The 26,995-nt window shown below is 41.2% G+C and overlaps 1 protein-coding gene across 2 annotated transcripts; it reads left to right on the forward strand.

Moving 5' to 3' along the window:
- The first annotated feature begins 469 nt into the window (after positions 1–469).
- RRP1B (ribosomal RNA processing 1B) lies at positions 470–25,890 on the forward strand. 2 transcript variants are annotated; one of them, XM_068425542.1, is made up of 16 exons: positions 471–685; positions 5,702–5,784; positions 6,654–6,711; positions 7,456–7,541; positions 8,570–8,631; positions 10,853–10,982; positions 12,456–12,520; positions 13,081–13,244; positions 13,839–13,933; positions 14,750–14,847; positions 15,357–15,376; positions 15,791–15,916; positions 16,726–17,468; positions 20,454–20,600; positions 21,356–21,422; positions 22,534–25,890. In XM_068425542.1, exons 1-16 carry the CDS (start codon positions 553–555, stop codon positions 22,722–22,724), a joined length of 2,268 nt encoding a protein of 755 aa, XP_068281643.1. In that variant the 5' UTR covers positions 471–552; the 3' UTR covers positions 22,725–25,890. The 2 variants fall into 2 exon arrangements, with proteins under 2 accessions (XP_068281644.1, XP_068281643.1); XM_068425543.1 differs by lacking the exon at positions 21,356–21,422 and having other exon boundaries at positions 470–685; positions 22,534–22,650.
- The last annotated feature ends 1,105 nt before the right edge of the window (positions 25,891–26,995 follow it).

Raw genomic sequence — 26,995 nt, forward strand, 5'->3', positions numbered from 1 at the left:
CCTGCCCGCTGGCGGGACGGGCGGGGGCTGGAGGCAGGGTCCCTCCCGCCTCCAGCCCGGAGCAGCCCGGGGCACTGGAGCGGCCCCAGCCCCAGGCATCGGGTACCCCCCTGGGGACGGGCCGAGATATGAGCCCGGTTCGGCGGCGCCCATGGCTGGGCAGAGCTGTGGGGAGCTGGAGACCGGCCCTGCTGCTGCGGCGTCGCCGGGGCAGGGGCTGACGGCCCCGGGGGGTGATGTGGGGTCCGGAGCCGTGGGCGGGTGGGGGAGCCCCGGGGGGGCCCTCGGGGCCCGGGCAGATGCTTCTGTCCCGGCGGTACCATCAGCTTTCACACCGTGGGAGGCGGGTTTGCCATGACACCCCCGCAGCCACCTCAGCTCCCCGGCAGGGCCGCCCTTCTCCGCTCCCCCGCCGCTGCGGCGCCCGCCCTGCGATGACGGCAAAGGCGGGAGACGGGGGCGCCGGTGACGCCATCGGGCGGCGCGCGGCTGTGAGCGGCGCGGCCGGGACGGGACGGGACGGGCTCGGACGGGAGGGGCCGGGGACAGGCCATGGCTCCCGCCGCCCTGCAGCCGCCCGAGATCCAGTTCGCGCAGCGGCTGGCCGCCAACGAGAAGCGCATCCGGGACCGCGCCCTGAAGAAGCTGCGGGGGTACATCAGCGTCCGGACCCAGCGCCCGGCCGGTAAGGGCCAGGCCCGGCGGGGCGGGGCGGCGCGGCATGGCCCGGCGCTGCCTGGGGGCGGTGGGGCTGGCGGGGCTGTAGCGGCGGGGACCGGGATGGGGCCGGTGGCCGGGACGCAGTGGCGGCCGCGGCAGGCTGGCAGGGGTGGGGAAGCACGTGCGGCGGGGAGCCGGGACCCGCTTCCTGCTCCCCGGCCCGGTTCGTCACCGCGGGGCCGCCGCCCCTGGGGTCTTTTGGGGGGTTTTTTTGGTTGTTTGTGTTTTTTTCCTTTTTTATTTTTGTTTTTAATATTTTTACTTTTACGCATATGTTTCATCACAGGACGCCGGCAGCCCTTGGCGGAGCGCAGGGCCTTTTGGATCCTCGCCCATAAAGTCTCCCCGCGGTGGCAGCGGGCAGGCCGGGGCACAGCGCCGGTGCAGGGGGCTGGGGAACTCGGGGAGCATCTGCTCGGCCCGGGGGGGTCTTGCTGGCAGCATTAACATTGCGGGATCGGAGCGGTGTAGCTCACACGCTCCTTCCCAGGAACAGGATGCAAATGCCCCGAGCTGACCCAGGCTGAACCCACCCCGGTATAGGGAGCGTATAGTTTCATTCGGCCGCACCTTGAATACTGTGTCCAGTTCTGGGCCCCGCACTTCAAGAAAGATGTTGAGGTGTTGGAGCAAGTCCAGAGGAGGGCGACCAAGCTGGTGAAGGGTCTGGAGGGTCTGACCTATGAGGAACGGCTGAGAGAGCTGGGGTTTAGCCTGGAGAAGAGGAGGCTCAGAGGTGACCTTATTACAGTCTACAACTACCTGAAGGGAGGTTGTAGCAGAGTGGGAGTCGGCCTCTTCTTCCAGGCAACTAGCGACAGGACAAGAGGACATAGCCTCAAGCTTCACCAGGGGAGGTTCAGGTTGGACATTAGGAAGCATTTCTTCTCAGAAAGGGTCATTAGACATTGGAATGGGCTGCCCAAGGAGGTGGTGGAGTCACCATCTCTGGATGTGTTTAAGAAAAGAGTGGACATGGCACTTAGTGCCATGGTCTAGTTGACATGGTGGTGTCAGGACAATGGTTGGACTCGATGATCCCAGAGGTCTCTTCCAACCTGACTGATTCTGTGATTCTGTGATTTTCTGCTGTGCCGCTTGGTGAGGTGGTGCCTGCCTGTTTCCATGACTGATATTGGGGAGCATTGGAGGGAATTGAGGAAAGCTCAGGAGTGTTTCAGCAGTTGTGTAATTGCAGTCAGTTCTCTGTTACCCATTCAGATTATTTGGGTTACTTGTTACCTCCACATTCATGGTATCAAAAGGTTTTTTCCAACAAGATTTATTATCCTACTTGGATACTGCTGCCTTAGAACCAGGAGTCCAGTGCATGGACACATCAGTGGTGAGCCTGGAGACAGCTTGTGGCTAGTTAGACATACTGGCTTTGGCCAATGAGTCTGAAGTCATGACAGTCTGAAGCTGCCTGCACCTGAAGGTGCCTCCTGTGCACCTTCTCCTCATGGGCGCAGGTTGCAGGAGGCTTACGAGGTCAGTCATAGCATTGGGTGAATGCATGGATCCAGTTCAGTAAACGTTCGCGTTGGAGTGATAAGGAGCACAGTGTGGAGATGTCCAAGAGATTCTGTGGTGTTTCTGGACTGCTTTTTCCAGAAAGCTGTGTTGGAAGCTGGACACAACACGGGAGGGAAACTGGTTATGACCATTTGCAGAGCACTGTGCCTGACCTGGTAAACCTTCCCGCAGCATTTGGGAAACTGGTATGGAGGTTTATGCATACACACTCCTTTTGCTTTGAGGAAGCCAGCCTAGACCTGACACCCCAAGAGCTAAACTGAGACTGGAATGCTGGTTGAACCTAAGTTAATTCGTTGCAAAGACACTGGGGAATACATGTTGTTTCTTCCCTTTACTCTAATCCCTTTCTAAGTAATATTTGAAGCATTAGCCACATGTAACAGAGGGATGAGCACGTAAGAACAGCCTTACAGGGTCAGGCCAGAGGGCCAAATAGCCCATTATCCCATTTCTGACAATTACCATAGATCTAGGGGATGCTTAGGGACTAGTAAAAGCAAGCGACTGTACACTGTATTCCTCCCAAGTACTCTGTGAGCCTCCAGCTTTTTTAGCTCTGGAAACTTCTCAAGCTGGACATGGCTTCTCTGTGTTCAGTAGTGCTCTGTGCATCTCATTACAATGTGTAGATTCCTGTAAGTTTGTGGAAGTAGCCTGCCAGATGGACAGGAGTGTCTGAACCGAGGGAAAAGGTTGCATGTTAAGTTAACGCCTTAAGATATTAGGAAACCACCACAGGGAAATTGTCAGTTGGGATGTGAACCTTTTTCATGTTAAGGTCAGCCCACCATGAAATGCAAATGAGTAGGAAACAAGGGTGACTCATTTCCAGTGCTCTTAGATTTACTTGCTCTTACTTAGTATTCAAGCCAGTAATATTAAAACAAAGGTTAACTTCTTTGGACTTGGAGAGAAAACATTATGTTCAGGTGAGAGGGGTTTTTTTAATTTATTTATTAAGTAGCAGTCTTGCATCCATGCAGCGTTCTGAGAGGGATGAGGCTCACGTGTTAGATACCCTACATTGAACAATTGAGCACATGCTAACTTTTGAAAGAGGTGGCAGAGTTCACCTGACACCTCAGTCAAATGTTTCATAGGTAGGCAAGACTGTTCAGTCAAGTCTGTGCTAAGGCTGAATTATAGATCATGCTGGCGAAGCTTGTTCAAAGAACTAGAGCTGTTGATTTTCAATACAAAGTTAAACTCTACAGAAGGCACAGAACTTCTGAAGCTCTGAAGTCACTGTGTGTGCATATGAACTTGAATAAGCATGTTACTCCTAAAATCCTTACCTTGAAAGAGAAGAGCATGCTCTAGTGGGCTGATAATTGGAGGGTATCTTTTATAGAGACATTGGTAAATGAATCGGTGAAAGAATAGTAAATGAAAATAACTTTTAGTAAATGAGGAAAGATTGCTGGGTGGTTTCCCATCTGACAGAGCTCTATTTACTTGGGCCCAGCTCTGTAAAGGATATATGTCATTTCCACGGAAATGTGCCCACGTGGTCCTTGGAGATTATCTAGAATAGGAAAAATTGCAACAATTCTAATGATAGCAGTGTCAAAACAGCATAACTCCCAAACAGAAATGCTAACAAGGCTTGCGTTTATGTAGCATGTCTTCAGTGGGTGGTCGTAACATTACTAATCCAAGCTCCCACACTGTACATAGGGACAGAGTTATAATCCAGGCACTAAAACCAAAATCTTTCCCAAGTTAGCTTTAAAGTAAAGATGGCCTTCAGTTTTGTGCACTGTGGTTGATAACACAACGGATTCAGGTTTTAAAATAACCTTGCTTGAATGGTTATTATTTACCAGCTGTGAATGGTGATGGCAGGGCACATAAAGTGGAAAACCCAGCCTTGGAAGTTCTTTTTGATTGACTAGGGTAAGAAACTTGCTCTAAAACATTTTGATCAGGGTCCTTTGCCAAATGGATGAAGGACTGCTTAGGACACTTTAAAAAGCCCTCTATGTACAAAAAGCAACCCCATGGAAGTCTGTGTTCCCTAGACAGGAAAGGACTCCTGAGCCGTCTTTACAGGTAGCAGCTGACATCCCCTGGACATAAGCCCAATGTCTGATGCCTCTGTAGAGTTAGTGCTGCGTGTGAGGTTAAGCCTGCTTCTTACTGCTATGTATGTAGCATATAATTCTTTTAAGAAATGTTATTAATTTTAATATTTCAATGAATATTAAATCAGTGAATCAAACTTCTATATTTAATATTACTGACAAATCTAAGTTAAATTCATAATTAATCCTTAATATTACTAGACATACTGCCTCCTACGTAGCATTTTCCATTTTTCCTTCGCTCAGCTCTGCTTCCTTTCTTTTCAGCCACACTTGACTGTAGACAATTTAACTAACGTGTTCACTGTTTTTGTCTGAGTGGAGAATGGTGCAGCAGTGATAGTTGCTTTCAAATTATTTGGTCCCAGGACGAGGTACTTGATTTAGACCTAGCACTGATTCTCAGGCTTTTTCATTGGCAGACCCCTGGAAATTTTTCAAAAGTGACAGTGATCTTTTCAGAGCAAATTTGAGCTTACTGATGATGATTGCCTTTTTAACGTGATTTTTCTTGAAATTACTTGAGAGTACTTAATAGACCATAGTTTGAAAATAGTTATTATAGCTACTTTGTAACAGTATGCCATTATAATTTTACTTCCCAGAAATGTATTTGATGTCATGAATAATCCAGTTTTTAAAATGTTCTTGAACAACTATTACTAATAGTAAAATTTTATTTTCCATCTAGTGCTTTCCTTCTGTAATGTGTGGTTTTGACTAGAATGTGAATTTTTATACTGTTAATAGTGAAAATATTATTTGCTGTTAAAATTCAGGTTTTACTGTACCTCAAGGCTAACTGTAAGGAAAGTATTTTCATTATGGTTGCTCAGGCTCTTTGGTTATGTTTTTTAATATCAAAATAAGTTTGTTGACTGCTAAAAGCTTACTCTATCGAAACAAGCCCCTAGTAAGGAACAAAACTATTGGTAAAGTGAGGCTTTATTTAAAAAAACAAACAAACAAACAAAAAGCCTTGTCAGTTATATTTGAGTATTTGCACATCACCTCTCTTGCAAGAGTAGATATGATGCTGTCATTAAAAATATCTCTCGGACTTGGTGCTAAAAATATGCCAGAGGGATTTATCAGAATTATCTTAGTATTCATCTCATATCATCTGTGATTTCTTTGAAATCTTTGTTACTTCCATACAAGATAGAAACTTACAGTCATGGAATCACTGAACTACACCAAGTTACCTTCCAGTTAGTGTGCTTACAGTAGGAACCAACGTTTGCCAAAGAAAGCATAATAAAAACAAAGAGGAAAGGAGGGAACAGAGAGCTGCATGAAAACATTTTGGTGGAAATGTGGGATTTTTCATTTTCATTCAAATGACTTCTGTATTATAGGTGGCTTCAGCCAGGAAGAACTGCTAAAAATATGGAAGGGCCTGTTCTATTGTATGTGGATGCAGGATAAACCTCTGCTACAGGTATAGTAACTGGTTTTATATTTGCTCAGGTGGGTCTTGTGACATGTGCAGGAGAGATGACTGTAGCTCAGTGATCCGCACCACATAAACAGAAGCCTAAATGGCATCGTGTTTGGAGTCACCCTCTGAATGGCAGGTGTAGCTGTTTACATTCCAAAAGCAGAACTGAAATATATACCATTATGAAGTGCATTGATTTGGTGGAACTAAAGCAGTAACAGCAGGTTGCCCTTAGCCGCAACTACAACACACGTGCAGCTTTTAGTTAGCCTAGTTTGAAAGTTTCACACTTCTTCTATTAGTTCGGTGGCACTTCTGCTACCACTTTTCTTTACTACTGACTTTTGTCAACTACTACCAGTTTGTCTCCCTACTTTCAAAAGATACCAGTTTTGGAGTACCAAATCGTAGTAACCTCACTTAACCAGTTTTCAAATCACTTGTCTGTTTGCGTGAACAAGGTTTATCTCATACATAGCACAGAGCGCTCCACCTACAATTAAGCCATATGAAAACAGTACCCCTAAAGTTTTACATCATTTGTTAATTCAAATACGTGGGATTTTTCTCCTCCTAATTTAATTTATGATTAAATCTGTGATTCTGTGATTCTGTAATTTTGTCTGCTGTGAAAAAGATGATTCATGCAGACATCTGGTGAAATGAACAGGACTTGATACCCTTGAGTCTTGTCTTACAACTTCCCCGTGGAAGGATAACTGCAGTTGTAAAGCAGCTGTTAAGAGCATATTTTTCATTTTGGTGGATGTTTCATGACATTCATACTTCTTGCTATTTTCTGGTTGTGTGTTTAGTGAGGAGACCAAGCTCTGAAATGTGCTATACTAACTATATTTATTTACTTTTAGGAGGAACTTGCAGACAGTATCTCACAGCTTATCCATGTGATTCAGAATACAGAGGCTCGTAAGTACTATTTCATTATCTGATGCTTTGTGAGGTACTTTCACCTTCGGCGATTTTGAGGCCACTATCACAGTGCCAGAATAGAGAGAGCAGATAGGGGTGCTGCTTTGGTTTTTTCCTTTCCTTTTTGTCCAGCTGGTGTGTGTGATTGGATTAAGGAAAGCATGAGATGCAGTTTGTTTCTGGTTGTTGCAGGGGAAGAGTTGTATCTCCAGTGTGATAAAGGTGAGACTTTGCAGGGTGGGCAGCAAAGCAAACTTGTCCCCTTAGTTTGCCATTCTGCATAGACTTACTTATGTAATAAGTAATACTCTGTGTATTTCCTACTCAAAACCAACCTTGTTTCATGAGCTGTTAAGCACCTAGTATTCAAAATGCACTTGAAATAAAGTGCTCAGTCAGTGGCAGAACTTGCACTGGTAACAATGAGTGCAGAATGGATCTTTTGCTCTAACTTGTGTGTATATAACACAAAGTAGATACAAAGCTGTCCCTGTAATTACACTTGTCTTTAAAAGTAGCTGTGTGCCTTTTCTTGTGTTGTTCTGAAGTTTAGTTGACTTGCCCTTGTACCTGTCTCAAGCATGCCTTCCCAGAGCTGTATCCCAGTCACTAGGCAAATCCCTAGGGAAATGCAGCCCTTTCTCATGTTGAAGTGATTTCTTGAGGTTCCTTTAGGTTAGCAAAATAAACCGTTGTGCCAGATTCTGTGATATGCAGGTGTTTTTTCTTACTCTCTTACAGGATACCTGTTCATTCAGACATTTTGGCAAACTATGAACCGTGAATGGAATGGGATAGACAATCTGCGTCTTGATAAGTACTATATGGTAATACTCTCTTGTAGATCTTTTCTGCAAGAAAAGACAGTGTGCTGGAAGGCAGCTCTGTCTGTACATGCATTTATGTATATTGTAAGAGAAGACAAGTGACTCTTTTCTTGACACGTTGCAAGAGATGCTCGTTTTAAAGGCTTTCACTCACCACTGCAAATCTAAAAGCCGTTACAGTTTATGTCATCCTGCAAGTGCTTTCTTGTTTACCTTCCTTTATAACGTAGTGATGTTTCTTATTGATTTCTATATGGAATATAAATACTGTCTCAGAGGACGCTGCATCAACGTCAGCTCTTTAGATCAGACTGTTTAAACACTTCTTTATGACTCGGTATAAAGTAGTTGTCAGTAGAATACCAGCTTTCCACCACTAAAGTATCCACTGTAGTACATTCAGCTATCAGAATTCTTTCTATAGGAAACACTATATTAAAACAAATAGTAAAATCAGTGAGAGAAGAATCTCAAAAGACCTACCTTTGTGAAGAACAAAATCACATTAATCTTTGAAAGAAGTTAATTGCAGGCACATTTGCTACTGTCTTTTTGTTTCTCAATGTTAGCAGAAACCAGGTATTTCAGTAAATGAAGTGTTTTGAGACAGTTTAATGTAGCTATTTTACATATGGTTGTCTCTTAGTACAAGTTTCAAGTAAATTAAATGATGATTGCTATCATCTGTCCTATATTGTTGTCTCCAGTTTAAGCTGTGGTTTTTTTTAGATTTGGCAGCACTTAATGAAGAAATCAGGGTGATGGAACAAGAGAAAGGTGTATAGTAGAAAAGGTCATGGATTTTTCTGGGCTTAGGATATGAAAATAGTTTATTGTCTTTTGAGCTTCACAGCATCCTTCTGTTGCTTGACACAACAGACAAGTCTGTCAAAATGTTCATATAAGGAAGCTTTCCACCTTGTTGTACTACAAAGAGGTTTACTGACAAGTCCATTCGTATTACAGTCACAGTAACTCCTTTATCTGTTTTCATGAACAACATGTGTAACAAATCTTGTACTTTGCAGCTAATGCGTATGATTTTGAGGCAATCCTTTGAAGTGCTGAAAAGAAATGAATGGGATGAAAGGTAAGCAGATTTCTGAATATAGTTGCCTCCTAAAGAAGTTGCCCAATTTACCTTTATCAAATATATTTTCATTTAGCAGATCATTTTTCGCCATAGATGGTGCTGCCATGAAGTCTTAACAGTAAGGCTTATTTGTTCTCCAGATTACTTATGATACGTAGTTTAGAAACAAAGTTAGGGGTTACGCTTCATTAAGTTAAATACACACTGCATTCGATAACTCTCGTGTTCACCCAAGCCATTTAGTGCGTATTTCACTGAAAGAGATTTGGGAAAGTAATTTGTGTATGCTTGTGCAAAACCTGAATGTAGAAGCTTGTTGTGTGGTATTCCAAGCAGTCGTGAAATCTGAGGGCTCCAAATTTACAATGGAGTTTGCTAGATCTGACTGATTTAGCCAGGAGAGCTATTAATGGAATATCACCTGTGGAGAGATTAGACAGGGAACCTGCATCCCAGAAAATACAGAAAAGGAATTTTCTTTTGGTTGTGTTGTTTTTCTGATTGGTTGTGACTTTTTAAAAATTTTTATTTTACTGTGTTTAATTATGGTGAGTTGTCTTTTGATAAGACAGAACTCCTTAATTGTAAACTGGCTTCCTGTTTGTTGTATACATCAGTGGTTTTGTTTGTATTTCTTACATATTCTATCAAATGCCAAGTAATTGCAGTCATCTTGCTCTGTCTAGAGCTCTTGTACCACTTCTAAGCTTGCTCTGTGCTTAAGGTGATGAAGAGCTTTAAGTCTTTTAACTTGAAAGTGCTTGATAACCTAGTGTTAAGGTTATCCTTTCTCTCTCTTGCCTTCTGAAATGTGGAATGCATATAGGCATGTTTTTGTGGAAACAGAAAGGAATGCAAATCTGAAGTACACCCGCCCCCTCTATTCTACCTTAATTTTGCATTGGGTAAATGCCCACAGGTTGAGATTAAAATGCCCCTTGACAGGAACAGAAAGTCTGGGAGTAGGTTTGATAAAGCCAAAGCCCTTCTTCCCCACGCATATTCCCATGGCAGAGACATGGTCACCCAGACTGATCTCTGACAATGTTTCTTATAGCTTTGGCCTCCATTTTTCCAGCTTCACTGAAAGAAGGATGGCCTGGAAGCCCTGCACCAGGAGAGGAGGCAGTGTGGGAGAAAAGATCATGATTCCTTTGTTTGCAGAGTGGGGGAGCTCAAGAGCTGTCTTTCCCTCCTAGTTGGAGGCTGCCTAGCATGTCTTCCATTTCTCTTTTCTTTTAAAATGCTTATGCAGAAGGAAGTATGATAAGTACAACTGAAATAATCTTTATGGTTTTGGAATGCTTTAAATTCTCATTGGAACTGGAAACGTTTGCTCTGGGCAAAATTGCAGGAGGTCCTGCAGAACACCAGGGGAGAAAGCATGGAATATACAAAGCTTCACTTTCGTGAAAGACAGCAAGGATAGACCTCAGGGAAAAAAAAAAAAAAGTCCCGAGTGCTGCTTAGATGCAGCAATGACAGCATGTCTCTTTGAGCCATGTCACTCCAGCAGTATTTGTTAGTACTCCAGAAGTCAGTAACCGAACAGAGCCACAGCCCTACTTGTATGCAGCTCAGTCCCTTTTGGCTTGAGCTACTGGGATGGTGATTTTTGTATGCCTAGCTTAGCCCTCGATCTGTTCTTCAGTATAATTGTTTTGCTCTAAGGGACAGTGGATAACATACTTTAACGAAGGCAAAGTCTGCACAGTTGAAATGGGTTTGAGAAGGATAAGTATTAAATTTAATCATCAGGTGTGCACCAAAATGAAAATCGTCTCATAAAATGGAAGAGTGTGAGGTGTTGCCCATCAAAGATGAATGTGACAGCTGTGTCTTTAGGAATGCCCTGCTCAAATGGCAGAAGCCCTCCTCCTACCCGTCAATCACATGGCGTAATAAACTTCAGTCCAAATTTAGGTGTGAATTTTAAAAGTGATTGCCGCTGTAGCAAACTGCGTTGAGTGGATTGTCTGATGGTACAAAATCATCTAGACTGTAAGGAGTTCTGATTATGGATGGATTTTTTTAAATTTTGGTTTAAGATGTGAAAATTGGTCATTGGATTGATTTCTTATGAGTGTTGAACAGCCATCTTAAAGAACTGGTAAAACTGTGAACAACTAGGGTTTGTTTTCAGAGCAAATAGAACATGAGCAATTAAATATGAATATCTTCTTCTTTTTTTTTCTTTTTTTCTTTTTTTTTTTGCCAGTCTAATTGAACCACTCCTGCAGCTACTAATGAAAGAAGTTGTGGACCCAGACAGCAATGCTCCGACTGGGATAAAGTTACATTTCATTGATATCTATCTGGCTGAATTGGCTAAAGTTGGTGCAAAGGAGGTTAGAAAATACATTGTAATTTTCTTCCTGATTAATGTTAACTGTGGCATGCAGCGTTTTAGAAGAAATATAATTTTTAGATTATGTATGTTTTAACAGTTTTAAATGTAACACAGCAACATTGAATAAGCGTGAAGAAAGTGACTTATTACAAGTTAGGCTTTTACTTTTGTTCATGTCTTAGTGTAGACAGTGAGAATATAGTAGTTTTTCTCAGGTTCCTGAGTACTGGTATACTGCTCCAAATTGAGGTTGGAAATAGCGGTAAAGAAGTTATACCATTCTCATTCGTTTGTTTCAACAGAAAGGACTTAACATCTTTTCCCTTGTGTGAACATGTCTGCTAGTCTTTGCTTTTGCAAAAACTGATATAAAGCCTGCTCTTGGCTGATTGTATAATACACCTGAATAGAGGAAGAAAGTGAGCTTTCAGGGTTGTCTATTACTTGCTTATTGTTGGCTTCAAACATTGTTGCCTATTCATTGAGCAGTTTACCCTCTATATCCAGTTGTTCATTTTGCTGATGACATCTGTCTTTCTCTGCTGTGTATTGGTGTTTCAGTTGCCCTTAATTTTGGTTGACATTACAGCAATGCAGAGTTTTGCAGCAACTGAAAACCTGCTACTGCAGCTGTCACTGCTGAACTTCTTCCAAAGTCCATCTCCTGCTACTCAGCTAGGGCGAGCTGCCCGGTGCCCCACACTTAGCTCCAGGCTTCTGCTCACTTACCTCCTCTTGTTTCTGGCATCTGATACATCTCCTTGCAATGGATGAAGCTGTTAGCAATTTTCCATTTGTATTCTTTGCAGTCAGTACTGAAAGCAATCCTGCCTACAGCTTTTGAGGTTCTGGATTGTGGAGTGTAAGAGAGAAGATGTCTGCCCAAGAGAAGTGCCTGCACTTGGAGCACAAATAATTTCTGCAGCTCCACAGTCAAAAAGCCCTCATTCTATGGCTAAGCCACTCACAGGAAACACAGGGAATTAGTCCCCTAGACTATTTCAAATCACAGTTGATGCTCATAAATTGAGTTTTGGGAAAGATTTTTATCTTTCGTACTACTGTAGCTGACAGTGTTTTGATCCAAGTGGTCCAGTTAAGAGAAACCCAGATCTTATTAGTGTCTGCTACAGACCTTCTTGTGAAAGAGCGCAGAATTACTGAAGTTTTCTCTGCCTCATGTTTCCATATCTAAAATAAGAAGCCTCATTATATTTCTGTACTCAGTAGATTAAAGTCTGCGAAGCAGTCAATATTTTTATAATGCTTCCAGGGAATATCTGGAAGTTAGTGGTACCAGTGGTAACAAAAAGTCACTGGATACTCCTGTCAGTTGGAATTAGACAGTATGTTAAAAGACTTCGACTTAACTTCTTAAAGAAGATCCCCCTACGCCAAATATTCAAGGAATTTGAGCATACACATACAATATTTACCGTACTAATTATTTTTTTTCTTTCTAATCATACAGCTCACAGCAGACCAGAATCTCAAGTTCATTGAACCTTTCTGCAAAATTGCTGCCAAATCAAAGGAGTAAGTTTAATGAAAGGATAAATATTTTTTAAGAATTAAGAAATTCTGCATATACCACTCCACATATGCCTTCTTTAATAAATGAATTAAAGAAGAGCCATAGTATACCTTCAGAATGTAGAGAAGGAAGGATATTTTACTAACGATGTGTGCAGTCATTTGAAGATAACTTGTGTTTATCAAAGCTATAGATAATCTTTATGGATTTATAAGAACTATATCAACCTCTGTTGGTTGGTTTTGTCTGGTTATATTTTTTTTATAAACATGCATAGAACAGCTGAGCTGTCTAGATTCTTTGTTGCTGCGGTGTAATATAAAGCAGTATATAAACACAGTGTCATTTAAGAGGGGAACATTGGCAGGACACTGTTTGGATGAAGGGACTGCCATTTATGAAGTAACAGGTTCATATTCCTCATCTGGAGAGCTAGATGCTCTTCCACTTTCTTTCTTACCCATTTCCCTGTGTCCCTTACTTTTACATTTTTTTCATGTGAGAGGGGAGGGTGTGTATGCTTCTGCCTTTCAACTCTCATCCCTGCTCTCTTGTAATACAGTCGATTTGTGCTGCATGCTGTAGCCACTGGTATCTTTGAGATCATTGTGGATCAGTCCCCCTACGCCATTGAGGACCTAATGAAAGAACTGGGCAGCAACAGCGATGAGGAGGATGTGTCTGAAGAAGACAAACAGGAAAATGAAGAGTCGCTTAAAACCAAAGGTGAGGAGGAAGTTCTAAATGGCCTTGGTAGCACTTGCTAGGATTTTAAAATCTGTTTCTTAAAAATACATTTCTGCTCGGAACCAGTCAAACACATGTTCAAGGTGGTGTAAGGATAATTGTGTTTTCCTCTCTTCTGTTTAGATGTGCTTAAACAAAGTGACTCCAAAAGAATATATCACAAAAGTCACTGGTCTCTCTAAAATCAGGCAATATCAGCTCGCTGCAACAGTGCTAGATGATAACCCCATCTGGCTTTTGGCTCTTGGATCTTCAGAATATTTTTGAAGAAGATGAGGTTTTGGCATTCTGTGTGAGTTTTAAATTAAAAAAAAAAAAAAAGAAGAAAAAAATGATCAGGAAGGTTTTCAGTCCAGATATACTCTGGTACAGAGGCAGTTTTTTAAAAGGCACTCAGATAATGCCACAGTTGTGTCTTGCATAGTGGTGCCATAAAACAGTTAAATCAGTCCAGGCTCACAAGATAGCATGAAGAAAAATGCACCTGATCTTCTGTCTATCAGAGTAGTAGTGCTTGCTATCTCAGTTTTTACAGACTAAACATTAATATTCAGTCTTTTTTTTTTATAATAGCAGACAGATGTTTGTCAAGAAAATCAGCACAGAGCTCTGAAAAAACAGAGGATGTTTATGAGAATTCTGATGATGGTATCGGGACTGTTCTTCAGGTTTGTGGCTTGCTTGCTTTGTTACTGGATCTCCCCTGCTGTTTTCTTTTTTCCTGTCCTTTTCAAGAGGTACAGAAAAGGATGTTAATTGGGTAAACATGTTACGAAATTTTAATCTCCTGCTTTAATGTAAAGTGGTATTTATGTAATATGTACTCTGTGAGTAGTTTATAAGAATATAAATCCAGGTCTAAATTCTGAATTCTTTCCTCTCCCCATTCCTTCTTTTTTCTACTCTTCTCTTCCTGTTTCAAGAGTTCAAAAATGTGTGGCAAAAGCCAAGTCACTATGGGTGGTGAAGCAGTCAGCATAAATTTCACTGACAATAAGAAGAAAAGTAATGGATGATGGGATATATAGGAGAGAGGGTACCGTGTTGCAATTTGGTTTTCTTTAGACCCACTTCCAGTGCAGTGTAGTGTTTTTGACAGATCCACCAATGAAACACACGTGCAGGCAGATATGCTTCACGTGTCTGTGGCTTTTAAGCAAGAATTGGGACATGACACACTTTAAATCTGACATTTAGCTAAATATTTGCGTGAGTTTTGAAGTTGTTTGGTTAGTCTCTTGAGTAAGAATTAAGGTTAGAAATGTTCGAGAAAGTGATACAGAGTTCAACTGTTCTGTAAATGAAGCAGACACCTGTAAAAGTCAGTATACATGTGTGAAGGGGGTGTAAATTTCAACAGAGAAAAAATACTTTGGGCTTAAGAATGTGTATGCTACTTGAAGTTTTGATAATATGGGTCATATTGGGTTATCTTGCATGAATAAGCTAACTAAGAAAAGCTATATCATACTTTCCTCCAACAGTTTGATTATAAGGCTGTTGCTGACAAACTCTTTGAATTGGCGAGCAAGAAAAATACACCTTCCCTTAACAGAAAGCGTCTGTACAAGCTGGTCAAAAAGTGAGTTCTGTTGAAATATACCTTGCATGTGCCACCTTGTCCTAAACAACTTTTACTTTGCTTTCTCCCCACCCTCACTTGTCCTGGTGACAATGTTATGAGAGCAGACTTGTCTCACAGCCCTGGATAACATGCATAAGGTGACTGAAGCCTGTGCTACTGTTCCTCTTTGGTACTAGACAACTGCAGCTAGCGGAGGTATATCTACACTGGGTGGATTTGTACTGCAGGATGTGACATTAGATTGTGTGTGATGCAAATTACAGATATGGAAGAAGTGTTAAATTGCTCTTTTCTCAATACTTTCAGTGATTTGGTTTGAGTTTTTAGATTTCTGAGGCAAATCTCTTCTGGAATGAGCTGTTTGTGATTTCCTGTGTAAAATATGTTGTTCCTATTTTGACAAAACAATAAGAAGTATAGTGATACTACACTGCTAGTGTTATTATTGGTACTAAATCAGTAATACTGTTTTGTTTTTCCTTCCCTCCCTTCCTCCCCACCTCCAGGTTCCAGGACTTAGCAGAAGGTAAGGACTGAGCAGCATAGAGAGACAGTAGTTTCTTTCCGTTAAAGGATATATAACCGTCCCACACAACGTGTATTGCAAATATTTTTTTTTTTTTTTTTTAAATGTGTATTTCAAGGATACTCTTTCAGGGGTTTTGTGGGGATTTTTTAAATCTTATTAAGACACATTACAAGTTTTTGGCGAGATGGCCAAATCCCCTTCACAATTTGAGCAACCCTGTACTTACATCCTCAAATAAGTGATTATTTTTAATTAAACAAATAGAAATCACTTGTATGATTTTCTTTTGGGTTGAATGGGGAACAGGGAGTTTATTTTCTTTCTGTGGGAGTTATGCTGTATATGAACAGCATAACTCTTCATAGAAATAGAACTTTAGTTTTCAGGTACCTTATCATTCCTCCTCAACAGGAATCTTCCCCCAAGATTTTCCCGAAGATGTTTCTACAGATGAAGATGATGATGAATTCAGCAGGGGAAGGCGAAAGAAAAAAGCTGTCAAGCCTTGGGAGAAAAGCACGTTGGAAAAAGTAAAAGGTAAGGCAAAATCAACCTTCAGAAGAGAGACAGTCTGCAGTCACTTGTGTAATTTGGCAAAGTATCAGATATAAGCTGTTCTGAAGAAGGCAAACCTGTTGTTCAGGATGTCCTGGTTTGTATCATGTTGCGATGAAGGTTAAATGTGAAATTAAGGTCTCTTTGAAAGTGTTGGGAGTTCTGTTACCAATTTTGAGGCAAGCATCACCTCAAAAATTTCAGTCAAAAGCAGAACTTGGAAGCAGTTGTTTGCATTGCTCCATTGAGCAGTTTCACTTATTGTAGGAAAACAGAAACATGTCAGTCTTCTTAAAAACAGATGACTGTTAGAATATAGGAATTTGGGGATGTTTTCTGGAAAGGTGAAGAGAGTTACTGAGAACAACATGCGAGTATCTCTAGCGTCATGGCTTATACTGACGTGGCACAAGCCCAATCACACCCCAGAATATCTCACCAAACTACTGAACCCCTGAGTTGCCGTTCTGATGGGCTTAATAGGTGGGTAATAACAACTTTTTCTAGTAATATTACTATACAAAATAGGGTTACCACAGGGAATGGTTTAGATGTTAGCTGTGACAAGGCAAGATCAGCAAAATATTAATTAGGCCAGGCATCAGAGGAATGCAATGTCCTGACCAGCTGTAATAGTAAAACTGTTGTGCTGGCTGATAGCAGGGAAATGGTACGCCTATTTTAGAAGAAAAGAAAAAACAAGGGAAAAAAATAGAATAGAATTCAGTTGTTTTAAGTACCTTTGTGTTTCATATCTGTGTTATATGGCATTCTTTTTGGCGTGAATTTAGAGGATGAACAAGAGATGTCAAGTGCAAAGGAGGCATCAGTTCCTCAGAAGAAGAAGAAAAAAAGGAAGAAGAGGGACAGCGCAAGTGCTGATTCTGGAACAGCTGATGGAAATTGTGAGGAGGGAGTAGCTGAAACATCTGGATCTAATGTTTTTAGCCAGGGAAAGGTGCCAGAAAATAACAAGGAAAGGAAGAAGAAGAAATTGCTAGTAAATGAGGCAAACGAGACCACAAATGTAGCAACTGACACCAGAGAAAATCACGGTATCTCTGCGCAGAACAGTCCAACTGACGCAGAACAGAGTAAAAAGAGTCAGTTGAAGAAAATTAATCCAAAAGTGCAAAACGTTTCTGTAAAACCAGTGTGTCAGAATGGACCAGCTAATGCCAGTGAGGCAGAGGATGTCAGCCCATCTGTCACACCATTAACTCCTAAGGTTGTGAAAAAGAAACAGAAAGCAGGGGCTGTCTTAGTGAATGGGGATGCCCTTTTGCAGCAGACTGACATGACATCCAACAAGGAGGGCTTGCTGGGAACCTTGTCAGGAGATGCAGATTCTGGATCTGCGCCCTCCAGAAAGGTCAAATTGAAGACAAAGACAAAGCTAGTTGGTTTGGAAGGGATGAAAGTCTCCAGCCAGAAAGCAGCAACCTTGAAAAAGAAGAGAAAAGTAAAGGAGGTGCTAAACTCTGTGGAAGCCAATGGAGCTCTGGAGAACACATGCAAGAAAAGTAGGAAGGAGGTACGTGTCTCTCATTCTTTTCTCTGCCGCTTTCATGAACTGCCAGGCTCTTTTTCAAATTTGGCTTTAGCTTTCTGAGTATGGGGCTTCATGGGCGGGCTGTGTGCTGATGTCATCATGCTTTGTCCCCAAAAATAACTCAATTCCCCAGAAATCCACACCCACTGCCATGGTCTTACGCCCTCCTGTGCAACAACACTAAAGCCTGCGACAGTTACTCAGCTGAAAGAACTCATCTAGCTGAAACTTGGGTTCTTAGGGTATGGGGTTGTCTTTTTTTTTTTTCTTCTTTTTTTTCTTTTTTTTGGTCCCTGGCTTAATTATTCTTTTGCATTGGGTCTCTGGTTGAGCTTACAGCATCTTCACAAAGGGCATATTTTGGCAAAAGGATGAGAATGGGAAGATGGAACATCCATTTTTCAGCAGCAGCAGCACACACTTAGATTAGTATAAGCTCCTTGTGAAATTGTCCTCAGCAATTTCAAAACTGGCTTCTGGTGGTAGCTCACTTCTCCATCTTAAACAAATTGTTAGTGCTGTATGGGGAAAGTATTTGGGGAAAGAGCGAACAGAGAATATGACACTGTGACCTTCAATGTCATCAGTGGCTGTATGATCACATTTATGAATGGTCCAGTTTCTTACAAAGACAATACTGTGTTTTTTCGCTAGGAAGGTCTGATTGTAGTCTTCTTCAAAGATTAATGTCTTGCGGTTTGGGAACGAGCTAGTTTTTTTCCCTCTCTGCCTCCCACCCCCATTTTCTTCTTGGCAATAAGTAGAATAGGGTTGATTTTGCTCAGAGTTTTGAAAGTCAATAAGCATTTTGCATTGTGCATTTTTGATAGCATGGCTAAGAGAGAGAGTTCCCTCTCCTGCCACTGAAATTCTTTTAACTGCTTATTTCCTGTGTGTATATTCACCCTAACACATTTAGGGGTTCACTTATACCCTTGGAAGTCTTGCTGACAGCCTCACTTTGGTGGAAGGAAAATTTATAAAGCGTAAATGAGATTCAGAATACAAAATGACTCCATCTTCTTTGACTAAAAAAGCGTGTGTTACTAGCCTGTCAGCTCACCTCTGTTTGACTTAAGTTTAAAACTGTATGATTAGTTAAGTAGTGCAACCTCATACATGAACTTGATATGAGTTCAAGTTGAGTTCCCCACTCAGTCCTTCAAGGGAGGAAAAATGCATTTTGAAACATTGCTTAAATAGTATTAAGATAACTTTGACATTTTCTGGTTTTTGATTATGAAGTACTCGAGGGAAGAACCAAAACATTTCTCTTTCCCCAGTATGCAGACTGCATTTTTCTCACTGCAGGGCTTCCAAAGTAGGAACCATTGGCTTTGTCTCCTATTGCCTAAATATTCCCTGTTGCATACCTCATCTTTCTTTCTCTATAAAAGCTTCGTTTCGGAGAAAATATTATTATCCCACCCCCATCTCCATTTGTAAAACTGCTGCAACTGACCAACAGGTTCAAAGACCTGCAATAGATTCAAGATGAAGTTCCTGCAAGTTTCATGGAAATTAGTTGTTGGCACAAATTAGCGTAGCCACAAGGGAAAGGCAGCAGCATGACGCCAGCACTTGTATGTTGGCTGGCTGGCCAGTCAGTGCATGGGCTAGCAGGCGACTCTTCCCATGTGTAATTCCAAAAAAACTACAGCGTTTGCTGTTTCTTGCCCAATCCAGATAGCTGTGTGTATACATGTGTGTTGAGTGGGAGCGGGGGGATGCAGACAAGGAGAGAAATTTGGGAGTTGAGTCAGGAGGAGAATGAGAGTATTGGTATAAGAAAGAAGGGAGCAGGGTAAAGCTGAAATGCACAAATGTGGAGGAAATTAGGCTTTGCTGATTTTGTTTGCATTGCTTGAGAAATAACATGCTGTTTTATTTCCTGGTTTTAGTTGTGTAATACTGGTCTTGTGCCCAGAAATCATGAGGGGTGTGTTTTGATTCTTAATTTCAAAGACAAGACACACCCCCAAAGAATTAGCTTCAAATATCAAGAGGGAGGAGGAGAGCGAGAAGGGGAAAAAAACAGACAAGTTCAGCATTATTTCACAGTTGTCTCCAGAATTCAGAACGCTAAAAGATTTACGCTTTTTCACTTTATATAAAGCAGAGTGATTAAGAAGTGACTTTCAAATTGGAAGAGGCCATATCCCCTGGACGTGTTCCACAGCATGGCTGTGAACTGCTCTCGAAATTTCACATCTGGTTTCACATTGATGTGAAGCATAGCTGAACTTCCCCTCACAGAAGTCCACAGATATCTAGGGCCCATAGCCAACAGCTTGGAAAGCTCCGGAGTGGTGCACTTCGTTAGTGGCACTGCCAGTACAGGTCCTAAGAATTGCCTTGTGCTGGAGAGAAGGATTGCTTTAAATGGCAATCCTCAGTACGAATTTGAGGCAGCAAAAAAGTAGCAATACACAAGAGCTGGATTTCTGAGAGTATAGACAGACTTCATACTCCACTTTTTTTTTTCTCCAAAGTCTTCATCTTAGCCTAAAGCTGCGTTTGTTCATTAGTTGCGTATCTTATCCATCCAGAGGTACCACAGAAGAGATTTTGCTTAAGGGCAAGGAAAAAAAAAATCAGTGCTTATGTGCAGGAAAGCTGGGTTGACTATAAGGCAGCCTCATGCACATGAAGAAAACATCTTTTTTTGCACTTTGACAAGCCAAGCAAATGTATTACAAGTTGTTCCTTCTTTGCTTTGCAATGACCTTCCTATTTCAGCACAGAGCCTACTTAAACTTCTGTTTTCCGTCACGCTAACTGCAAAACTAACTCCTGAGAGTTAATCATGATGACTAGCTTATGTGAGTGCCAACTAGCTCTCTCTCAGCTGTGGCAATATTTACAGAAGCCGCGTGTGGTAAGCTCTGAGCACTGCTCACTGTAATAGGTATAGTTAACTACAGTACTTCTGTACCGAGAGCATTTTTTCCTTTCCTTCCTTTATAGGAAAGCAGCGCTGCTTTATCACCATTCAAGAAAAAGAAAGCAAAACCAGGAAGTGATTTTGTAAAATTTGAAAAATCAACTTTACCAAAGCCAGTGTTCTTCAGGAAAGCCAGAAGCACCATCTCTTCCACCAGGGCATCCATGCAGGTAATGTGATCTCACAGACAGCAGCTGAGTCTCAGCGCAGATCTCTTCCCAAGCTACCTGCTCCAGCAAAGGACGTGATCTCACTCATGCTGTCTTTTCCACTCTGCGTTAGTCTCCTAACATGGGCAGATAAAACTGGAAATGCTCTTGCATTTCCTTGTATACAGAGTCACACATGGCTACAGAGTTTCAGAAGATGAGTTGTAGGCATCTTAAAAATCTCTTCTTCCTTCCCCTCTGCTTTCAAAAATACCTTCTTGTTGAAAGGACACCATTCAGAACCTGCTCATTTTGCAAGAAAGCAAAAGCATAAACTGACTTTCAGTCTTGCTAAGGGACTTTGAGCTTCCATGACTTCCCATTTGTGGAGGCTGGCAACAGTATAGGGCTTCAAAAGACTGCCCTCTTTTCTAAACCTTTTCAACAAATAATATCTTTTCAAGCCCTCTTTGCACTTTGAGGCCTGAGTGCAGTGGGGCCAGTGTATTTAATACACAAATATCTTTTTCTTTGTTGTTGATTTACGTAACGATGTTAAGGAGAGTGTGTGATTTCTCTACAAATGGAGTATGTTTGCTTTTGGCTAGAAAAACAGTGCTATCTTAGCAGACGTCAGTGCTAGAGGATTGGGGGAGTTCTAAATCAAATGAAGGAAGTAGGCTGCTTTGCATTGGTTTTGATGGGATGCAGGTAAAAGAAATCGTAGCATTGCCTCAGAAATCTTATTTTATTTCCTGTCTCTATTTTACTTATAGCTGAACAAGCTGCAGTCATCCAGCTCCAAAAAAGTCACGTTTGGCTTGAATAAAAACATGACTGCTGGTGAGTCTAATACATCTGTGTATCTCCACAGTCTCTCTTGTAGCCGAGAAAGGGGGAAGCTGTACGCACTGATACACACCTATACTCTTCACCTCTCTGGAACGGGATGATTTTGATCCTTTTTTGTCTCAATATTTGTGTATAGTTTATAAACCATCCTGAAGTTCCTGTCCAGAGAAGATGGTAAAGTTTAGGACATTCAGCCCAACAGCTAGACTTGTGTGATTCCAGGGTGCTGCATTGCTGACTTGCAGAAGGAGCCTGATGGATAGGAAACAGTGCTGCAGAGCGATACTCTCGTTCCTGAGCTGCCTGTTCAGCAGGGCACCTCTTAGGGAAACACATGCATTTCACAGTCTTCATTGCTCACTTCTGTTTCCCAGGACAAAGGTGCTGATATGCTGATGAGCTCAGGCTGTTGAATAGCAAAGTTTCAGTTTTATCTTGGCTGCCTGTGGTTTATTAATGGTAATGAGTAGATAAGTGTCAGTTCCCTTCTGGATCCCACATGTAAGCATGCAGTGTTTTCCTTATTAAATAAATGTCTTGCTCCATAGCATAAAAGTTTATTCCATGTATATATTTAGCTATTTTTTTTAACTCTCTGAGGTGTGTTACAGGCCAAGTTCAAATGGAGAATAGTGGGTTTAGATATATGTCTTTATGTTAATATAACACAGGTGCACAAAGAGAAAAAATTGCCTATCTGCCAGCAGAAGAGATAATGAAGAGTCTCTAGAGCAGTGCTATTTAACAGAGTAGAGCCACTTCTTACTCATGGTCACCTTTTAAACTGAAGTGCGGTGTTCTCCAGGATAGCTGGTACACTTGTTTCTGAGGAGCAGGCCCAGAGTCTCTCGTGGTCTGTGAAACCATGGGGAATGGTTCACAGCCTGTCTGTGGACTGCAACAGACCCTGTTCTCAAAGGGACTCTGCTAAGAGATGTGCTTCACCACCATCTCGCCATTTTTTTTTTTTTGCAAAGTCTTGGGCTTCTGACCCTTAGTGATGGACTTAAGGATCTAAGGCAGACTTCTAGGTCGGGCAATTCCATAACTGATTGATGGGCCAAGAAGGTTTTTTTTAACTTGTTTGCTTATTTTTCAACAGAGTTTAAAAAGACTGACAAAAGTATATTAGTGAGCCCAGAAGGACCCTCCCGTGTGGCTTTCAATCCTGAACAGAAACCCCGTCATGGGGTGCTGAAGTCACCCACAAGTACTCCAGCAGGAGAGCCTCAGATGAAGAAACCATTTACTATATCAGCTAAGAAGAGACCAACTGCTATGGACTTCTTTTAAACCAACAGATGTGGCCTACTTTTGTACAGGACATTTTGCTAACCTAGAATGTTCTCTGGAGGTATTTTGAACTTCTTTATTTTTTTAAGTTAATACGAATTGTATATACAAAATTCTGATTGTGACCTGGGTCATCACTATTTTGACACCACTTCAGCTGTATCTTGAAATACCTGTTTTGTCTGTTTACAGAAAAGAAACAAAATCCACTCTCTGCTCAGGTTTGGTCTACAAAAAGTATAGTCTCTGCCCATGTCATTCCCGAGAGACTTGTTCATTTAATTAAGGAATGTTCAGGGTTTGATTGTTCCAGTGATTTTTTTTTGAGCCAGTTTAAGAAAACTTGCACTTCATGCCATTAAACTATCTTTCATTGGACAGGGCTTAAAATGGAAAAAGACAATATAGATTTTAAATCTGCTAGTTGTTCATGTATTTTAAAATTTTACCCCATCATTTTTCATGTGTCACCCTTGGCATCCTGTTAATTCTTCTTATGGAAAGAACGATTACCTCATGTCTCTAACAAACGGCTGGACTTAAGTAGCTTTACAGATAGTAAGCAGACTTTCCCTGGGATAAGAAATGCCTAGCTGCTCAAGTGGTCACTGTTGCAAATAAACCTACACAGCTGGTTGCCTGCTGAGTTGAAAACAGTCACCACATTATTTTCGGTAACACAAGTGCCAAAGCTGGCTTACACCTGTCGTATTGCAAGCTGGCTTCTTCTCTTTACTGTAACTGAAATAATGCTCTCACACAGGAGAAGTCTTTGATATTTCCAGGTCTTCCCCCCACCCCACCACTGTCTTTCCTGGAGGTCTGACAAGACTCCTAAATTTCTTCTTTAGCAGCTGGTGTCACCATGTTTTACCAGAACTCAGATCTCATTCAATAAATGAACCTCTGATTGTCCTAAAGTGAGCTAGATTGGTGCAGCACATCTTTGGTTAGGACGCACATCTCTCTCTAAAAGCTTTGGTGCCTCTCAGTACAGGGTAAAACTTTACAGCCCAGACAGCTTGGTTTAGGTTTTGATGTAGAACCCGAAGAATTCTTTCTGCAGCATTTCCTTGCGTTAAGTTTTTATTTGGATATTTTATTACTACTGTGCGTGTTTTGTTTTTTCTTTGCTGCTTTGGTGAAGTATTAGGTGTATTTCTGTGAGAGACCGTTACTGTATTCTAAGGGGGAACTGTGAGGAAGGGGAGAGCAAATGAAAATAAAAACTTCTTTGATATGGTTGGAAGATTTGATATCTTTCTTTGGAAGTTTTGCTTATGCAAATGAGGCAAAGGCTTTGCAGCAGATCTCTACGTTAGAGCTCAGCTTCAAAGCACACCACTTGGTGCCCAGAGCAAAGCTATTCATGAAGCTTCCCACCAGTTACTTCTGTGATCCTGTGAGAGAGAGGGTAGGCCTGCTTCATTACCATGTATCATGATAAATGGTAAACATTTAGCTACTGCAGCCAGCAAAATTAAATTTTGTGATATATTTGCGTATTTCAGTACTACTTTTTACCAGTCTTTGATGCTGACTGTCCTCTGCCAGATTACTCCCCATAAGAAACTGGATTGAAACTGCTCTTTTGTAGCTCATCTAGAATTTCTTTAAAATGCTTGTGTACTTGTAGATTGCTGGTTGGTCTCAGTTGCCAAATTCTCTAATCCATGACAGTTCTTGCACTAAGTTTGTGACAGTCCATGGTTTGTGGTACTGCCATGGAAGTCTTCGAAAGTAATTTTGCTTTTTTCTTATTTAAAGTGAAGGACTGAATTTCATTTGGTTTTGTTTTAGTGTATTGGCTTGACTGATTAGTAAAGAACTCTGGAGAATACATCTGATAAAATTGATATTTGCTGGTTTGAGCAATTATTGTTCATTTCTTTTTTAAAAAAAAACTCATTGTATATTAGCATAATGCTTTTTTTCCACAAGATGCTGGTAAGTAGGATTTAACAAAGACTGTTCAATATGTTGTACTGTTTATTTTGTACTGTGAGTGAGAAGTCTTTTGTGGAATATGCATAAAAGCATTTGTTATGTGCATAGTTGTTAATGCATTAGGTTGAAGATGCCGTATTCCTCTAAGGATATAGATGCAAACAATCAGTAGGTGGATCTGGTGTGCACAGAAAAATCCAGGATCGGGACGCATCGGGGTTTGGTTTTGGTTTTAATACACATAACCTATTATGGAAATGTATTTAAATAGTTGTCTGGATCTTTTTCTATTGGTTGTGGATCCATTGAACCTGTTGTCCAAATATTTTGTTGCCCACAGCGCTAAATGGAGAGGGCAGAAATGGCAGTCAGTTTTTTATCAAAAATTTTAGTGATGTGATTGCTTGTTGGAATTCATGCATAATCCATCTGTGCCATGCAACTGGTGGGGTGTTTTGTAAATATACGTATGTGGTGTGTATTGTCTTCATTGTCCTGGAATTTCATTCAGGACAACTTTACAAACAAAACCCAAGCACTGTCAATGCAGTTTAATTAGCATTGTTGAGTTAAATTGAATACATTACCCAAAATATTTGGATAGTGACAATTCTGATTAATGATGAAGACAAAAAAGGAGAAATAAATGTAACATGTGGGATATCTACTGCACAGACACAATGGTACTGTGCAGAGAGATATATTGATAGGAAAAGAGAAAAGAAAAACTGATCTGACCTGTTTGATGTCACTTCATAGGTTTTTTCATAATGTTATTCCAACTCTTCAGCTGCCAGTCATGCTCTGAGTCTAAGTAAGTTAATGTGGCATACCTTTTAAAGGACAGTATTTTGTAATGATTGTCTCTACATTTTTGTTATGAATCTGATCAACTTTGTATTTCTCAAGTTCTAATAGTTTATAATTGTTTATAGCTTCAAGAGAACTCAAAAGCACAGAATAAATTCAGCAAGGCAAAAAGTTGAAATTATATTTAAATTATTGGGTGTGCAAGATCTATAGTCTACCAAAGCTATGTGACTTGACAAGAGGGGCATTTGATGCTTTCCATTTATTTCCTGTGCTTAGACTTAATTACAGGCAGAAAAAAAAATCCATGTGTCATTTTATGCACCTCTGCAACAGCATTGTTAATACAAATACAGTGTCTAAGCATTACATCATTTAGTCTAGTCCAATAAACCATCTTTTTTGTGGACATTGTATTTTGGGTAAATCTGTAAATTTGAGGGGTGGGAGATGGGAGGGTAGCATCCAGGGGACCACGTGAAAGTACAAAGGAAGTTGTTCCTGCATGTGTGCACATGCTCTCTCTCTTTTTATTGTGTTTTATTTTTATTGTATAAATAACCAAAACTGATGAAGACTCAGACACATGTCAGAAGTGAGTAGGGTTGTGATAGGATACACCTGTTAATACATCTTAAGTTTCTGACCTTTGTAATTGGGCCATACAGTAAATACCAGCAGCTGAAAGATTGCTCAGGAGAAACTAAGTAGATCACACACAGTCATTCCTTGACAATTAGAATTAGTAATTGAAGAGATAATGTGGTGAGAGGTGTACTTGAAAGGTGTAATTGTGCAGGTGCCAAAGTAGGTAAGTGATGGGCCCTCTGAAAGACGTTGGCGTGTTAGCAGGAGCACGCCGTATGGAGTTACTTATGTACAGCAATCCCGCACAGAGTACTGCGTCTCCATCTTGGGTACTGACAGGCCCAGCAACTGCACAGGATCGATGAAAAAATGAATCTTGTTTTCTTGACAGGCACAGAATCTCTAGAAATGAAAAAAAGTTTATTCAGACAAAGAAAAGTGACCTGTCCACAGCAGTGGCACTAGAAAATTAAAACATAAAACCTCAGGTAAAATGAAAACAGATTTCCTTCAGAAGAAAGTCCTGAAAAAGCGACATTCTTGTTACACGTTGAAAAACATTCACACACCTAAGTTTCTAGAGGGTAGTATGTTTTGACAGTGTTGAAGACCATAGTGATAGCGTACAACCGTAAATTAAGTGCTGCACGTGCTTTTATTGTACATGGCGTCAGGTGGAAATCCCCACTTGTAGTTTAGCCGTGGGGCCAAGATATGACTGACTTATTGCAGTACCTGATGCCACCTTCACGCCGTGTAGGATCTTAGTCACTCCGGTGGAGTGCTGTACAGCAAAACTTACGGTGCCTGCCCTGAACACGCTCCAAGGGATTGTTGTAAGATTCAGTGTCCCTCATCGTTCTTCATGGGATCCATGCAAGCAGGTTGGACCTGGATTGGCATTTCAGTGATCCATACTGGCTGGT

This window comes from Nyctibius grandis, chromosome 2 (assembly GCF_013368605.1).
Source record: "Nyctibius grandis isolate bNycGra1 chromosome 2, bNycGra1.pri, whole genome shotgun sequence".
NCBI lineage: Eukaryota > Metazoa > Chordata > Aves > Nyctibiiformes > Nyctibiidae > Nyctibius > Nyctibius grandis.